The sequence below is a fragment of the Rosa chinensis genome, chromosome 4 (genome assembly GCF_002994745.2).
Source record: "Rosa chinensis cultivar Old Blush chromosome 4, RchiOBHm-V2, whole genome shotgun sequence".
Lineage (NCBI taxonomy): Eukaryota > Viridiplantae > Streptophyta > Magnoliopsida > Rosales > Rosaceae > Rosa > Rosa chinensis.
Window position 1 is genome coordinate 56,033,673 of NC_037091.1, and position 18,553 is coordinate 56,052,225.

The window sequence follows — 18,553 nt, forward strand, 5'->3', positions numbered from 1 at the left end:
CTGTTCATACCGCTAGATTGAAGCTTTAAGTTGTTTAGTTTTCAATTTTCGTGAAACTCTTTTACAGACACGTTACCAGACACAGATTCAAATCCTAAAAATGCATAATTTAACCATTCATTTTCATTTTGTAAAACAATTTTTGAAAAAAATGACTTTGTAAAACATGGGCCCTTAAGAACAAGCCATATCCCAAAATCGGCCCAATATTCCGGCCGATAATTAACTCTGCCAGCGAAGAGACACACGTCAGCCTCCAGCCAATCATATTCCCCTCTGCTTCTCCTGCTTGTACCTTCAACTCTTAACTAAAGTACAAACACCTGATGATATCATAGCTCTCCTCATGCTCGAAGCTTCTACTCTGACCACCTCATTTCAACACGTCTGAAAAATCCAACCCAATCCAAGAACAACCAACGCTCTTTCAATGGCGGCCACCACCATAAATCTTTAATCTTTAACTAAATAACCCAAAACCCTCTTCTTCACCTGTGACCTCTGTTTTCATTTCCAAACTCAATGATGCCAAGCCTAAGCTTGCAGCTGCAGAGCTTGTTCTTCAAGTACCACCTCCGCCACCAACTACAGACTCTAACCCAAACTCAAACCCAAGAAGAGACCCGCGACCAATTCGGCACCACTTCCCGACCCCACCACCCGTCCTTTCCCGCCAACCCGACTTTCCAAAACGGCGTCGCCACCAAGGACCTCCACATCGACCCCTTATCCTCTCTCTCCCTCCGCATCTTCCTCCCCGAAACAGTCCTCGCCAAAGACTCCACCTTCGGCTCCGACGGCGTTGTCTACGGCGGATACTCTCCCCCGATCGGAAAGCGCCACCGCAAGCTGCCGATCATGCTGCAGTTCCACGGCGGCGGCTTTGTCATCGGGAGCAACGGCACGGCGTGTAACGATGCGTTTTGCAGGAGGATGGCGAAGCTGTGCGACGTGATTGTGGTGGCGGTGGGTTATAGGCTGGCGCCGGAGAGTCCGTACCCGGCGGCGTTTGAGGATGGGATGTTGGTGTTGAACTGGCTGGCCAAGCAGGCCAACTTGGCGGCGGTGAGAAATCGCAATGGGAGGAAGGGAAATGGTTCTGGTCATCCGGGTATTTTCGATAGCTTTGGGTCGTCCATGGTTGAGCCTTGGTTGGCTGCTCATGGTGAACCTTCTAGGTACTTGTTTTCTCCCCAGTTACTATTGAATTGTTGCTTATCGGTATTTATTTTTGTTTAAATTACATGTATTTGCTGAATTTGCACACTGTAAGCTTGTTTTAGTTGCTGAATTTGTGTACTCTAAACCCATTATGCATCGAACTTGGTGGTTCGGAAATGTTTGTCAGGTGTTTGTTCTTGGAGTTGAAAATAATCCCAATTGAAGTGCACATGTATTTGCTGAATTTGTAGAGTCTAAACTCTGTTATGTACATGAATGTCATGATTTACAGAATGTGTGTGTGTTTATGTGTGTCTATGTGGTATCGATATTTTTGGTGGTATAATTTTGGAAGTAGAGAATTCAAAATGGGAGGGAAACTATAATTGAGATTGGTGTTGTGTAATTACAAAATGTAATTGAACCTTTGAAGGAAAAAGATTTATGGCCTAGAAGCCAAATGATGTCATGAATAAGACAATTGCAGTGGTATTTCTGAATCAATGGTTTTTCCTAGCCTCTAAATAATGCATCCCTCTCTTATACAGATAAAGCTGGTTAGATTTGTGTTCCTTTTGTATGATGGAATTGATGACACTGTCACTAATTGGGTTGTTGGCATGGTTTTGATATCAGAGCAGGTGTATACTCCTCGGAGTGAGCTGTGGTGCTAACATAGCAGATTATGTAGCTCGGAAGGCTGTGGAAGCGAGCAGCCTCTTGGATCCTCTAAAAGTGGTGGCTCAAATCCTGATGTACCCTTTCTTCATTGGAAGCGTTCCCACCAAGTCCGAGATTAAGTTGGCAAATTCCTACTTTTATGACAAGGCTACTTGTATGATGGCATGGAAGCTATTTCTACCCAAGGAAGAGTTTTATTTAGACCACCCAGCTGGCAACCCTCTCGTTCCTGGGAGAGGGCCGCCCTTAAAGACCATGCCTCCCACACTTACAATTGTTGCAGAGCATGACTGGATGCGTGACCAGGGAATTGCTTACTCAGAAGCATTGCGGAAGGCTAATGTGGATGCACCTCTTCTTGAGTACAAGAATGCTGTTCATGAGTTTGCTACTCTTGATGTGCTCCTCCAGACACCCCAGGCCCTGGCTTGTGCTGATGATATCACAATATGGGTCAAGAAGTATATATCACTCAGAGGTGGTGAGTTTTCTTATTGATTTGTACAGAGAAAACATAAAAAAGAATGTTGAAGCTTGAGGAAGCACATTTATCAGCTTTGGGAGAACTTTTCGGTGTACAGCATGATGTTACTTCCATTTGTTGGGATCTCTGTAGTGGTCCACTCTACTCTTCACTCAACATAGCTATAGTTTTTTTGCCTGAACATATATTGCCTTTGCTAGGATTTGTAAATGTTCATTAGCACAATTTTGAGATGTAATATAGTGATGCCTGGCACGAAACTTAATTATTCAAATTTTTTATTCTTTCATTCTAATAATAAAGATCAGTTCTGTTTCTTGCTCTGCCATCTTTATCAATTGTGCATTTGAATGCAGTGGTTCATGAGCAGACCTTGCATCACATATTTGTCTAGTCACCTGACTCAGCTAAAAATTTATTATGGTTGTTATTCTTTTGGAGTTATTCACATGACTGCCACTTAATTCCAAGATTATCCAAATATATGAATGTTGCTGTTTCCAGTTGAATATCCTGTACAGGTTGCCTTGTACACTATGCATATATAGTATTCCCATAACGACAGCATCTAATCTGGTCGGCAAAGACAGATTGGTGGCTTTACTTGGTCATACTACACAACCTAGTTTTTCAATATGTTGAGCTTATTCTAGATATTACAAGACTATTACAGGCCACATTACCTGGTGGCCGGACTTGGTGAAAGGAATGTCTAGAATAAGATTAATGACCACAAGAAGCATGCCAAAAATTCTTTATCTGCGAAAATTATAGTCACATATCGATAAACCCCCTAGACTATGGACAAAGACAGGTTACAATACTCCCAAATCCTAGGGATTCCGTGAAAACGATGGCAATGTGTGTTCCCTGATTAGTAATTGCTCTATGCATGCATTGCTCTATGCCTGCTGGAAGTAAGACCACTTCTTTAAGTACTTACCTTTCTACATGCTTGTCTGTAGGTTCATTTTAAATACTTTACAACATAGTAATCGTCATCAATTCGAACAAGGAAGCTTCAAGTTACAGTATATATGCCCTGCTGAGTAAAGGGTCTTTAGACTTGATTGCCGAAGCTTTTGATACATTAGAAAGCTACAATATGACATCTGGTTTCTATGTGCAACCTTGTGAAGTCTATGGCAATAACAAATGTGATGAGGTTATTGGTCTTGATCTCAATCTCTCATCCATGTCATGCCTTCCCTTCCCTTCTCTTTCGACTCTGGAGAACAATTCCGCTGTCTGGGAGATTCCGTTCATAGATGAAACAAGAAATCATAAGAGGGTAAAGCTTGAAGATAGTGCCAATGAATCCATTATAAGTACTAATTATAGTCTTTACAGTGGCAGTGGCACTGGCAGCATGTATACTAGTGGCTTCAATAGCTTGTCAAGAATTCAATTCCGGGATCACATATCAGCTTACACCCGGAGATACTTGGCAGCAGAGAAAATGGAAGAAGAAGCTTCAACCTTGCTGGGAGGCGAGCCCGAGGAAGAAGGAAGTGGAGATGGAATGAAACTAGTTCAAAAACTCATTTCATGCGCTGAGGCTGTGGCTTGTCGTGACAAAACTCATGCTTCAGCATTACTTTCTGAGCTTAGAACTAATGCCCAAGTCTTTGGGACATCATTCCAGCGAGTAGCTTCCTGCTTTATCCAAGCTCTCACTGACCGTCTTGCTCTCGTTCAACCACTGGGGGCTGTGGGAGTTACAACAAAGATGATTGCTGTTTCCTCAGAGAAGGATGAGGCTTTGCACCTTGTTTATGAGATTTGTCCACATATCCAGTTTAGTCATTTTGTAGCAAACACATCAATATTGGAAGCCTTTGAGGGGGAGAGCTATGTTCATGTCATAGACTTGGGCATGACCCTAGGCCTCCTTCATGGCTACCAATGGCTCAACTTGATGGAAAGTCTAGCCAGCCGAACGGGACAACCCTTACGCCGGCTTCGAATAACTGGTGTTGGTGACTCTGGTGAACGCCTGGAAGCGATTGGTAATGAACTAAAGTTGTATGCACAAAGCATGGAGCTGGATTTTGGTTTTTTAGCTGTGGAAAGCAACTTGGAAAACCTGAAGGCCGAAGATTTCAATCTCATTGATGGGGAGGTTTTAATCATCAATAGCATACTCCAGCTGCATTGTCTTGTGAAAGAGAGTAGAGGAGCATTGAACTCGGTTCTACAAACACTATATGACCTATCACCAAAGCTAATGGTTCTAGTTGAGCAGGACTCGAGCCACAATGGGCCTTTCTTTCTTGGGAGGTTCATGGAGGCATTACATAATTACTCTGCCATCTTCGACTCCTTAGATGCAATGCTGCCCAGATATGACACAAGGAGAGCTAAAATGGAGCAGTTTTATTTCGGAGAGGAGATTAAGAACATAGTAAGCTGCGAGGGACCTGCGCGAGTGGAGCGGCACGAAAGAGTTGATCAATGGCGCAGGAGGATGAGGCGCGCTGGGTTCCAACCGGCACCCCTGAAGATGATTACACAGGCTACAAAATGGCTAGAAATGAATGCTAGTGAGGGTTACACAATTGTGGAAGACAAGGGTTGCTTTGTTCTTGGGTGGAAGTCGAAGCCTATCATTGCAGTTTCTTGCTGGAGATGTTTTTGAATCAAACCTCGTTTAACATTGTGACTTTGGAGGCTTTCTGCCTCTCTTAATCTCCAGTTTGCCAAAAAAAAAAAAACATTGTGACTTTGTTGGCCGTAAAAAACTTGTGAAACTCACTATGTTCCTACCTCTTGTCAAGGTGGGTTAATTGCCGTCAACGTTGTACCTGAATTCATCTGTTGTATAGTTATACCTCTGGTCCAGGTGTTTGGGTATCTATTTGAGTTTGAATTTGTGTGTATTGGATGACGTGTTTGTATTTTGTTATGCTTCTTCCCGGGTGCAGAGGTAGGTTCACTAACAAAGCTTTAATAAAAAGTTTCTATGTGGTCTGACCTTAATCAAAGGTAGAAGTTTGTGTGTATTGGATGACGTGGAAATCAATTACCTCTTTTGTCTTTTGTTAATGTTGTTGCATGGTACAGAGGTTGCTTTGCTAATCAAAGGTTTTCTTTTTCTTTGGTCTGACCTTGATCAACGGTTTATCCGAATATGGATCCGAATACAAGCTCTCGAATGAAGACCGGGACTTGCTTATCTGGTTGGGAGATAACTCTGTTGAACATTTTCCTATAAGATCTAACAAGGAATGTCCACAACAAGATTCTGGAAGCTAATGTAGGCATTTGTTGTTATTATTAGCAATTCAAGTTTGTGTTAATACGAGCTTAACATAGTTGGTTTGCATTGTACAGTGTGGATTGTGAGATTGGAGTGATGTACATTGTCAAGAGATTATCAGAAGGGGGAGTGGTGGAATCTACCTTTACCAAAGGTATAATGGCGAATATGAGGGTACATCTTTTAGAAAGATTCTTAAATATGCCGAATGGTGCCTAGAACTGTGAAAAGAAGTAAGGAGTGTAGCTTGAAGGGATTTTTTAGCATGTTGTTTATTTTAATTTTGGTGAATAATGTATCCCCTTAAATTGGAGGGCAGCAATTTGAATTGCATGTTTTTGGAAACTACCTTTGTTTTTAGTTAATAATACTTGAAGATTGTCCAATTGTTGCATGTGGTTTTCGTGTGATCTGGTTTCATCTCTCTCTCTCTCTCTCTCTCTCTCTCTCTCTCTCTCTCTCTCTCTCTCTCTCTCTCTCTCTCGCTCTCTCTCAATATATATATATATATATATACATATATATATCATATCCAGAGCGGAGTTCCGCTTTGAAATTACGGAGTGAACTTCGAGTTTTGGGTCACTTGTAGGTCTCATATCGCATATCCACATCTCGACCATTCAGTTTTTAGGTACTAGTGTATAGATCATCTCAGCAAATTTTCAGCCAAATTGATGATCGTAAAGGCATTGATAACTACCTTAAAGCTAGTACGGTTCAGGTTGATAGATTCAGTTCGTCCATTGGTTTAAACGAGTTAGATACTTTAACGATCATCAATTTTGCTGAAAATTTACAGAGATGATCTATACACTAGAACCTAAAAACTGAACGGTCGAGATATGGATATGAGACCTAAAAGTGACCCAAAACTCGAAGTTTACTCCGTAATTTCAAAGTGGAACTCCGCTCTAGATAGGATCTGATATATATATATATATATATATATATATATATATATATATATTGTAGCCCAACAGAGACACGCATCTATATATATTGTATCTGTAGTCTGGTGCATAGATAGTGTGAAGCCATATTGAACATTGTGAAAACTATTGCAATGCTATATATACATGACTGGATGGCTGTTAACTCCTAAGAGCAAGTTCAACGGAGGCCCTGGGGCCCGGGCACCACGTCAAACGGTGACCCAAGTCGCCAAAATTCTATTGTTGTTCCTTCCATCGGGGCTGGGGCAAGAGAGCAGTGGGTGACCCAAGTCAAGAGCTCGGGCAGCATGGTGACTGAGTTGATGACCCAGGTCTCCACTGTGGTGACTGAGGATAGACGCGCCTGGCAATGGAGGTGAGCTGCAGTTTCTTGTCGTGTAGCGGATAGGAGGCTGCTTGCGTGTGGAAGCCCAGAAGCTGTCGGCTAGTGGCAAGTGGAGATGTGACGTGGCAATTAGCCATTGGGTGCTTTGCAAATTTAAATGCAACGGTCCACAGATCTGGACCATTGGTTCTAATTATATGAGGGATCCTATGGTATATAATTAAGGAGATATTTACATTATTTGTTGCGGTGATTTAAAAAAAAAAAAAAATTATTAACGATTACATTTACAACGGTAACAAAAAAATATAACCAAAATTTTCTATAAATACCTCACCTCCTATTTTACTTCTCACACCAAAAAAATCATCTTTCTTCCTTAAAAAAAATAAATCAATGAACAGTAACTGACTGGTGACCCTAACCCAACTGGTGGAAGCAAAGATCCAGTGGCAGTGAATAGTTTCCTGCCCTGGTGACCCAACAGGTGAACTTGCTCTAATAGTGTGTTGAGAAAAGGTAGTTGTTGGGAGTCTCGTGATGTCGGTAATTAGAGTGGACCTATAATATAGGAATGGTGATCCTAATGTAGAGGTATAGCAGCTGTAATATTGTCTTGAAGAAAGGTTGGTCGTTTGACCTCGTGAGTAAATTTCTGTTACCTACAAATCTACAATCTAGAAAGAGGTAAAATCTTGGTTGATTGTACTGAAGCTGGATACAGCAAGTATTGATTCCACACTATTAATTAGAGTGGACCTATAATATAGGAATGGTGATCCTAATGCAGAGGTTTTGCAGCTGTAATATTGTCTTGAAGAAAGGTTGGTCGCTTGACCTCGTGTGTAAATTTTTGTTACCTACACTTTAGAGAAAGGTAAAATCTTGGTTGATTGTAGTGAACTTGGTGTACAGAAAGTATTTTTTCCACACCATTTAGGTTTGCAACTTTGACAATATTTAGTCAACAAATAGTGCACGTTGAACACATTCAATCAACATCCCACTCAACAACCAAAAATTAGCTGCGAAGAAGTGAAAATTAGACCAATGGAATTCCTATTGTCGTTAAATTGGATCTAAGAAATAATTATTGGAAAGATTTGATTTATAGAATAACCAACATTTTGATGTGTTAATTATTCAAAAAGCAATGCAAATGCTAACAAAAGTATACACAATATGGAAGTTCTTATATTGCAGATGTGCAAGTTTTCCGATTACGTCGTCCATTCACTAGACAAAAAAGAAAGAATATAAGCATTACAAAACACATACCTATATGGTAGACATATATTAATTATGAGATAAGAGAACCATTACCTCAATTTGACTTGGAAGATTTACTGATTGAGATGTAACATATATATTACATATATATAGAAACAAAAGATAAATTATATCATAATTGTAGACACTCAAATCATGGAATTAATTGTAAAATTTGTGATTCAATTGGCATATGATGTTGCCTGACATGAATCATGAATGTGTTTTTGTCAATGGTTGTGATTAGAAAATATCATAATTGCAGATCACTAATTATGGAACGATTATAAAGTTTACGTTTTTAGATTGAAGGTAATATACTTTAGTTATTAATTTCAAGTAATCAATTGGACAATAAAATAGTGCTAATGTTACGTTTTTCCATAAATTTCAAAATATTGATTACATTGAAATTAATCAAGAATACAATAAATGCCTTTAAACTTAGTATTTTCAGCTTTTAAGGTATTTAATAAGGGTATATTTGGAATGCACGAAAATGAAAATTGATATTGTTGAGTCAGCAAAATATAAATGGAAAGAAATCCAATGTGGCAGTTGAGTCATAGGACCGCGATTAACAAAAAAAAATTAACCGGACTATATCTAATAAGGGGTGTGGATTTTGTACTTAGATCTAAAGTAATACTGATGGTGCTTGGGGTAGCTGAGTCACTAAAGTAATACTGATGGTGCTTGGGGTAGCTCTTCTGGACATGCGGGTTGTGGTGGCATCTTTGGAGATTTGAGAAGTGGTATTATGGATGTCTTTTGCTCTAATCTTAATATTCCGAGCTCTGTGACAGCGAAGGTTATGGCAGTCATCAAGGCTCTTGAGTTAGCTTGGGTCCGGGACCGGCATGGAAACATATATGGTTAGAAGTGGACTCGGCTCTTGTTCTTTCATTTCTTCATTCTCCTCACTTAGTACCTTGGTAGTGACGAATTGAGTGGCATAATTGTTTGCTTTGTATCTCTCAGATGCATTTTCATTCTTCACATATCTATCGTGAAGGAAACCAAGCTGCAGATGCTCTTGCTAACATGGGTCTCTATTCTGATAGTTTAACGTGGTGGGACATGCCCCTGGATCTTATTCGCTTTTATTGTCGGAAGGATTACTTGGGGTTGCCCAATTTTCGATTTCGTTAGTTTCACTTTCTTTTTGTATTTATCATATGTTTTTTTTTTTTTATTACTTTCTCTTGAGGAGTTTGGATTTTTGTCCCCTCCTCGCTCTTGTACTTTTTTCTTTTCTTATTATTCGGAATAAAATTCAAGAGGAGATAAGCCATCTAGGGCTCTAGGCTACTCCACTGTTTATTAAATAAATAAAAAAACAATCAAAACAATGTTGATTTCGAGCTTGTATCTGATCTCAAAATGCACCATTTTGGTGATTATAAAGCCCTCACTTCTCAAATATTTGGTTATAAAAACACAACACTATAGGTAGTGAGACATGAAAATGTAATTAGATGCCACAAAAAAAAAAATCATAAACACATACAAAATAGTAGTGACTTAATTCGTGGTTCTTTTACACTAGAAATGTGTCCATAGTCTTCATTTTCTATTATCGCAAGTATTACTACAACACATTTCCTTAATCATGTTTGATGGCTTGACAATAATTCCGTTCTACTCAAATCGATTGAGCTCACTCATGAGATCTATTGTTATAACTTGTAGCGTTTGTTAATAAGAAAGTGGTGAGTCTTATTAGACCATCTCTAATGGATATGTCAAATCTATGTGGAGATCTCTACTGGTAACAAAAGACATACCAAATTACTTCAACCCATGTGTCATATCCTATGTGTAAATGACCTATGGACTTGGTCTGTCAAATTTGACAGAGGCAAAGAAACTGTCATTTTATTTTTTTATTGTTTCTCTCTCCTCCCTCTTGCCCTCTCTTCTTCTCTTCACTCTCTCTTTCTTCCAGACCGAAGCGCCCCTTTCTCATTCTCTTCTTCCTCTTCACTCTCTTTCTTTCTATCAGAACCCATACCAAAACACAGCTACTGCAGCTGCCCAGAAATTCATGGATTTAGAAAGAAAAGCTCATCAATTCGACTGAATTAGATCAAGCTCCTACCATCAGACAAGAATAAATTGATGGGGAAGATTCTTACCTTGGTGATGGGTTGTTGGTATTGGTGTTGAGAAAGATATGATTGAGCTCAAAACCACACAGAATGCTTGTGGGTTATGTGATGTATTTATATTGATATGTACACGAGTTACAATAGAACTCAATCAACAAAGCGATAACTGAATACAAAGAGATAAGATATGTACAACTGAACAATTATCTATTGTTGATAATGACTAATCTAAGAAGCTTCAGGTGACTGTGGCAGAGATACATCTAACATGATTAGCTTGAGTAACTGAATCTTTATCATGTGAAACAACCGAAACACTTGGAGAGAGAAAGGTAGATAAGGACAAAGGTGAATCAGATGATGATGAAGAAGATTGTCTCTTATCATGCCCCCGCAAGCGAACAGGCCGAGGACGGACAGGAAGCTTGGAGACCAGAAACTCAAAACGAGGAGTTGGAAGGCCTTTTGTGAAAAGATCAGCAGTCTGATCGTCAGTGCAGACATAATGCACATCAAGTTCCTTGTGCACAACCTTATCTCGAACATAATGATAATCAACTTCGATGTGCTTGGTTCGAGAGTGAAAAACCGGATTAGATGCCAAAGAGATAGAACTGATATTGTCACACCATATTCTTGGAGTAGTGAGATAAACATTTAAATCTCGAAATAAAGATCGTAGCCATGACAATTCAACAGCGGTGTAGGCAAGCTGGCGGTACTCTGCCTCTGCACTGGACCGCGAAACAGTTTTATGTTTCTTAGAGCTCCAAGAAATCAGATTGGCACCAAGGTAAACACAATACCCACCGGTAGAATAACGGTGATCGGGATCACCGGCATAATCAGCATCAGAGTAGGCAGTGAGCCGCATAGTCCCAGGTTTATAGACCAAACCATGATCAACAGTTTTCTTAAGATAACGCAAAATGCGTTTAACAGCAGTCCAATGCACAGTAGTAGGAGAATGCATAACTGACAAACTTGGTTCACAGAAAAACATATATCTGGACGAGTAAGTGTTAAGTACTGAAGAGCTCCAACAATACTTCTATATTCACTTGGATCAGATAACAGATCTCCCTCATATAAACTAAGCTTTGTGCCACATTGAACAGGAGTAGACATTGGTTTAACATCATGAAGCTTAGACCGTTTTAGAAGATCAACAATATATTTATGTTGAGTGAGATGTAACTGATCGCCATTGTACACAGCCTCAATACCCAAGAAATAATGAATGGTACCCAAGTCCTTCATGGAGAATAAGCTACTCAAATTTGTAATGAGATGAGAGATGTGAGTAGAATTATTACCCGTGACTAAGATATCATCAACATAGATAAGAAGGATGAGGTAGACACCATGCTTGTTGAATGTGAACATAGAGTAATCTGCCCTTGATTCTTGAAAGCCCAAGTCTTCTAGATAGTCTGAAAAGCACTGAAACCAGGCTCTTGGAGCCTGCTTGAGACCATATAAAGAACGATGCAATCGACAAACATGATTGGGAAACTGAGAATTAACAAACCCAATTGGTTGCTTCATGTACACTTCTTCATTTAAGTAACCATGAAGAAATGCATTTTGGACGTCCAACTGTCGAATTGGCCATTTGTGACTAACAGCAATAGCAAGAACAAGACGAATGGTAGAATGTTTGACAACCGGGCTGAAAGTTTCAGTATAGTCGAGTCCTTCTTGTTGGTGAATCCCATTTGCCACTAATCGAGCCTTATAGCGCTCGATACTGCCATCAGATCGTCGTTTAATCCGGAAGACCCACTTGTTGGGAAGAATGTTCATGCCAGAAGTAGGTGGGACAAGGGACCAGGTGCCAGATCGTTGTAGTGCATCAAACTCATTACCCATGGCTATTCTCCAATCCTTGTGCTTGACAGCTTGACTGTAACTAGTAGATTCAATATCAGTAGCAATAGCAGATGCAGATAAAGCATATTTAGGATTGGGTTTACGAATCCCACCCTTGCCACGAGTAACCATCAAATGATCATTAGTAACATTGTTGACCACAGGCGAAAAAGTGGGTGGTGATGGCAGTAATGATTATGGGGCTGAAGAGGTGGGTGACGAGAGATTTGGTAGTGAGAGATTTGGAGAAGAGGTGTGAGTAGGTGATGAAGGGTTTGGAGGTGAGAGATTAGCAGAAGATAGAGTTGGTGGTAGAATAGGTGACGTGATATTAATGGGAGAAGATAGAGTTGGTGGTGAGGTAGGTGACAGCATAGGGGGACTAGGAGGATGGGTCGAATTTGTGGGGTGAGATAATGTAAGACGTGAAAAGAGAAGAGTAGGGTGATGGAATGAAGATGATGGTGAAGAGGCACGTGGAGATGAGGGAAGAATGGGCTCTGAGAATGGGAAGGTTGCTTCATCAAACAAAACATGACGAGATAAATAGACACGACCAGTAGAGGGATCTAAACAACGATAACCTTGATGATTAAGAGCATAGCCCAAAAAAAGACAACGTTTTGACCGTATTTGCAATTTTGAATTATTATATGGACGAAGATACGGAAAACAGGTACAACCAAAAACTTTAAAGAAATCATACTGAGGAACTCGATGAAATAGTTTTTGGTATGGAGACACATATCCTAGAACACTTGATGGAAGTCGATTGATAATATACACAGCGGTGTTGAAGGCATCAACCCAAAAATTTGAGGGCATGTGTGCATGAGCTAATAGAGTAAGCCCAGTATCGACGATATGTCGATGTTTACGCTCAGCCAATCCATTTTGTTCAGGATGTTTAGGACACGAAAATCTTTGATATATGCCATGAGTAGATAAATAAGTACGGAAAGCATTACTCATATATTCACCACCTTCATAAGTTTGAAGTACTTTAATTGGACGATTGAATTGTTTTTCAACATGGGTAAGAAAGGTGATAAATAGATTAAACACTTCATGCTTATGTTTCATAGGAAATAACCAAGAATATCTAGAATAATCATCAACAAATAATAGATAATACTTGAAACCTTGATTGGAAAAAGTTGTAGACGACCAAACGTCAGAATGGATTAATTCCAAAGGAAAATTTGAAACAGACTCAGACAAAGCAAAGGGAAGTTTTGTACTCTTCCCTAATGGACATGAATGACAAAAAGACATTTTGTTTGAACCTAATACAGGGACAGCTGTACTGGCTAAGACTTTATTCAAAATGGACGACGATGCATGACCAAGACGTGAATGCCAGACTTGAGCGGAATCTCGGGCACCAACAAAAGCAAATCGACTAGATGGACTCAAACTCGTTTGATGAAGTCGCAACGGATAGAGCCCATTTTCACTCTTCCCTCGGAAAAGCGTCCTCTTGGTTGTGAGATCCTTGACACAAAAAGAATCAGGATATAAGATAAAATAGCAATTATTATCAATGGTAAACTTGTTGATGGAAAGTAAGTTGGCAGAAGCAGATGGACAATGAAGAATATCATGTAAGGGAAAGGTGGAGGAACGTGTGTGAAGAAGAGAAGAACCAATGTGTTTGATGGAAAGGCTAGAATCATTACCAATACCACCAAGATTGTCGATACCGTGATATGGCTTAGGAGAAGCAATGTTACCTATATTAGGAGTCACATGGGTATTGGCACCACTATCAGCAAGCCAAGTCACACCATCAGCCGAAGAGAGAGTATTAGAAGCAGCCATTGCAGTGAGACGAGATGAGGGAACACGCCCTTCAAAAGCCATGTTCATGCGATTGTAATAATCAAGAGCAGAGTGTCCAGGACGGCCACAAATTTGGCAATGGATGCGACTTCCGGAATGAAAAATGGAATGACCTGTGTTAGAAGCTGGAGCTGTAGGTGCAGGACCAAGAAGAGAAGAGGAGCCACGTTGACCAAAATTGTTATTAGTGCCACGAGAACTAGGAAGACCACGACCTAACAATGAGGACCCGCGACTAACAAAACTATTACCCCGAGAACCATAAGAGCCACCGCAACCAGGCCCAATGAGTGAGGAAGGACCACTACGGCCACGACCGCGAGATCGTGAAGCATGAAGAGCGGAAGCTTGACCACCAAGATCAAGGGAAGGAAGACTATGTTCAGCATAACGGCGCTCGGCATTGAGTAGAAGAGCTTCAAGCGAGTCATAGGTTATGGGGGTGTCTCGGGCTTGTGCAGAGCTGACGGTGGTCTCATAAAGAGGACCAACATTATTCATGATTATGCTAACAAGATCATTATCAGACACAGCATCTCCAACAAGGGCTAAATTATCAACAATAGCATTAATTTTGTCAAGAAAATCAGAAATTGACAAATTACCACGAACAGTACAGAGAAGATCACTACGCAGCTGGAGGATCCTATTGTGAGACTTGGAGGCATATCTGGTAGCCAAGGAATCCCACGTAGCAGCGGAAGAAGTAGAACGGGCAACGGTCGAGAGCACGGTTGGGGTCAGAGAGCCATTAATCCAACCTAACACCATTTGATCTTTTTCCATCCAGTTTTCATAACATGGATTAACCGTCTCCGTCAACTTGCCTTCTTTGTCTGAGAGAAAGCAGGGAGGGCAGGGTTCAGTACCATCAGCAATACCCATCAGCTAGCGGCTTTTGAGAAGGGGGGAGATTTGAGCAAGCCATAAGGGATAGTTGGGTTGGGAGGAGTCAGAGGAGGGGGCCATTGGAAAAGAGAGCTTTGGTATGTTTTCTTTCTGTTTATGTCGTCAGACGTTTTGTTCTCTTAATACCATGAAAGATATGATTGAGCTCAAAACCACACAGAATGCTTGTGAGTTATGTGATGTATTTATATTGATATGTACACGAGTTACAATAGAACTCAATCAACAAAGCGATAACTGAATACAAAGAGATAAGATATGTACAATTGAACAATTATCTATTGTTGATAATGACTAATCTAAGAAGCTTCAGGTGACTGTGGCAGAGATACATCTAACATGATTAGCTTGAGTAACTGAATCTTTATCATGTGAAACAACTGAAACACTTGGAGAGAGAAAGGTAGATAAGGACAAAGGTGAATCAGATGATGATGAAGAAGATTGTCTCTTATCAGGTGTTGGTGAGATAAAGCTTATTGTGTTGACTGAAAAAGAAGTGGAAGAAGATGAAGAGCTCGAATATGGAGGATTTTATTTGTCTTGGGTTGTTGGATCTGTTCTTGGAATGGGCATTGATGTTTCTGGTAAAAAAAAACCGAATGGAGAGTTGAGAAGGAGAAATTATTTAGAAATTAAGGATTCAATTGAGGCATCTGATGATGTTTCTGGGCATCTGATATTTCTCGTCAAAGAACCAAAAACAAAACCCAGAAGGAGAGGATAATTAAGGAATTAAGAAGGAGAAGTGGTGAAGGAGATGAAGAACATAAGGAGAAGAAGTCGGGAAGGAGGATGAGAGAGAAAAAAGAAGGTTCATTATTTGTAGATAAAATAATTTTAAAAAGAAATAAAATATTGATATTATTTGACATATCTATTGAAGAAGAAATTGAATAAAAATAACATTGACACATCATCCTTCAAATTTAATTTTAACACATTTCAATTGACTATATCATTAGGGATGCTCTTAAGTTCAAATCTCCTGGATGGCGAATGGTGCATGAAACCAAACATCTATTACGCTGAGCACCATCGTGGCACAATAGATGGCCACATCAGCAGCTTCCCATGTGGGCCCCGGCATCTCCTATCCCATTCATTATGGGCTGCCACGTGTATGGCGGCAAAACAACTGTCCTTCGGAATCGAAAACCAGAGTCTGAAGAAGAAGCTGTGGATAAGACCTTGAAGGTTTCACTGGGACATTTCCAGCGAGCTCTTTTTCTGAAAAACCAAGACTCCTAGCAAAGTCGAACTGAAAATGGAAGTGGGTATGTCTTTGTCTTTAAACGCAGTGGTTCGGCTTCCACTAGCGAATTCAAGAACCCATGAAGACGGTTTGGTCAGGCACTCACTGGTGTCCTCAAAAACGACCCAGAAAGCTTGTAAGCAAAGCCATGGCCAAGCACTGGTGATTGAAGCAAAGGGCAAAAAGGGAATGCAAGATCGTCAGTTCCAGAGGCGTCAACCTCCTCCAATGCCCAAGATTGAAGACGATGGCAACCCACGTTTTGTTGTGTTTATTCGAATGGCCAATGTTTGTTCTCTAACTTTAAGCTTCAAAGCTCATTGCTTTATCCTTTTCAATTGCAAAAGTTGTCAACTTTCTGTGTTCTTTGTGATTTTGTTTGATGGTTTTGGATTATATTTTGGGGTTGGAGTAGGTTTACCTATGGTACCCACTTAGTGTGATCTCTGGTGGAACCACCGCAAAAATCATGCTTGCAGCGAAAGATAATTTTCTGGGGAAATATATTTACAAAGATACACTTGCTAGAAATCTTGCAGCAGTTATTTACCGAGTAAGTTATGTTTTCTTAATGTAAATAGATTTCAACATTTTTGCAGTCTAGTTGGTTTATTACTAATTCATGGCTTCATGCTCATCTCTCTGTAATTTACCACTTTCTCATCTCATTACTCGTTGCAACTTTTGTGTTGATTAGTTATGTTGTATACATACAAATGGTTTGACAGAGCAATGTGAAGTTGAAACTCTATTAACAATTGTAGAGACTTGATTAAAAAAGCTGATTTTGAGCATATTTAAAGATAATCAATGTTCTTTCATGCCTCATTTGTTTCACGGATTTGAGGCAGGGAAATGGGAGTGCTATGAATTGGAATAATTTGCGAAAATCTTTGAACAGTCTCTGTTGCTATGAATTGAAGCAACTGATGCATGCCTTGTTGTGGTTGAAACCTTTTCTCTGATTGTAGACCAATCCTCATTTAGAGGATGTATTCTGTCTTCATCAACTGAATGTGATGGTTAAACATTTTGTGCATAGGAATTGTAGTTTCTCATTTACTGTTTTTCTTAGTTGCTGTTTCTTTTAACTTAAACAGGATGAGAAGGAAATACAGAAGACGGCGTTCAAGCAGTATCGTGTATTGCGGTCAGCGACTGAGTTTAGATATGGCTACAAGATTGTGGTAATGCTCTTATAATCTCACACACTGCATTGAAACTTCATTTATGATTTTATCCCTTTCCCACCATTGAAGTGGGATGAAAGTTAACAAATATGACAAAGTTAAAATATGTGATTTTGGTGTCTTAAGTATAGTTTGCCAATTTGTAGGAAAATGGTAATATGAGAGCAGCACTTTCAACGTCAGATGTAATTGAGGTAATTGTTTTATATTATTGGTTATGCTTGCGTATGCCATTGTCTTTGTCTTGAGATTATGAAGCATTATACATTCGGATGCTCAAAAGATTTGAGCTTTGAGCTGGAGGTCTCCATCATTCTTCATGAGCTAATAGTTTATGCTGAGTAAATTTATGTTCTCATCAAATTGTCAGAATATTGTTTGCGCTAATTTCTTTTTCATTCTGAAACCAAATTGTAGCTTCCAACACCAGACCAGCTTAGAACCACTCTTGATAAAGTGAAAGATTTTTTTGGGGAAGCAAAGGAATCTTTTGGCAAGCTGACGGCTATAAGTTCATCCGAGTCTGAGGAATCAGAACAAAAAATTGAAAAACCCAAGGAAAAGTGAGTTATAGTTTTTAAGTTTTGTTTTCCAATTATACTAGTAGAATTTTCTGTTATTAGACAATTCTCAAACTTAAGACCTGCTCGAATTGATCTCGTTCCTGTCAACATCCTTTTCGTTTGTCTTTTATATCAATCACTTTACATGGCTAAAATGATTGTTGGTTATTTGCCAGGGTTAAACGCTGAAGAGAAGAAGCAATCACTCGGCCTGTTGCAGTGGAAGATAGAGAAGCCTAATCTGCTGCATAGACATTTCCTTAAAAGGTGGTTTAGGATTCTACACACGGTTTTGTTCATAGTTCTATGTTCATCCCAGAAATTTATGTTATTTTCCAATAACATCTAATACAAATTTAGCCCTGTTCCATGCTTGTATTTTTCACAATCTCTTGAAAGCTGAATTTAAGCAAAAACGCTTTAACCAAGATTCATGGAACACCTTTTGTAGTCTTCTTTGTTGTTGTTTTTATTGTTAATTACTAGAATTGCAATACTAGGTAATTATACATTGCACTAGGATATGCTTTAATTTGGACTGGATTCTTCCCTGAATTGGCTTGTTGGCTGTTGGGACTAGAACAAGAACAGACTTCTTTCTTGTGGCAAGGCCGAAAATCTCATCAAGGTCTACCTCATCTGGTTCAACTCATTGATGCAATGCCCAGTCAAAGTG

The 18,553-nt window shown here is 39.7% G+C and overlaps 4 protein-coding genes across 4 annotated transcripts; 3 read left to right on the forward strand and 1 right to left on the reverse strand.

The window, feature by feature from the left end:
• The first annotated feature begins 314 nt into the window (after positions 1–314).
• LOC112198373 (probable carboxylesterase 11) lies at positions 315–2,658 on the forward strand. Its single transcript, XM_024339486.2, has 2 exons — positions 315–1,178; positions 1,803–2,658. Exons 1-2 carry the CDS (start codon positions 523–525, stop codon positions 2,338–2,340), a joined length of 1,194 nt encoding a protein of 397 aa, XP_024195254.1. The 5' UTR covers positions 315–522; the 3' UTR covers positions 2,341–2,658.
• Positions 2,659–3,188: 530 nt separating this feature from the next.
• Positions 3,189–5,208, forward strand: LOC112198372 (GRAS family protein RAD1). The gene has a single exon (XM_024339485.2). It carries the CDS (start codon positions 3,432–3,434, stop codon positions 4,962–4,964), a length of 1,533 nt encoding a protein of 510 aa, XP_024195253.1. The 5' UTR covers positions 3,189–3,431; the 3' UTR covers positions 4,965–5,208.
• An 8,147-nt stretch (positions 5,209–13,355) lies between these two features.
• On the reverse strand, positions 13,356–14,845 carry LOC121052873. Its single transcript, XM_040518804.1, has 2 exons — positions 13,852–14,845; positions 13,356–13,612 (listed from the first exon to the last, which is right to left on the reverse strand). The coding sequence occupies exons 1-2, from the start codon at positions 14,843–14,845 to the stop codon at positions 13,572–13,574; spliced, it is 1,035 nt and encodes a 344-aa protein (XP_040374738.1). The 3' UTR covers positions 13,356–13,571.
• A 1,194-nt stretch (positions 14,846–16,039) lies between these two features.
• Positions 16,040–18,331, forward strand: LOC112198444 (protein HHL1, chloroplastic). The gene is made up of 6 exons (XM_024339569.2): positions 16,040–16,412; positions 16,540–16,677; positions 17,225–17,311; positions 17,461–17,508; positions 17,732–17,877; positions 18,054–18,331. The coding sequence occupies exons 1-6, from the start codon at positions 16,137–16,139 to the stop codon at positions 18,064–18,066; spliced, it is 708 nt and encodes a 235-aa protein (XP_024195337.1). The 5' UTR covers positions 16,040–16,136; the 3' UTR covers positions 18,067–18,331.
• Positions 18,332–18,553: the final 222 nt, after the last annotated feature.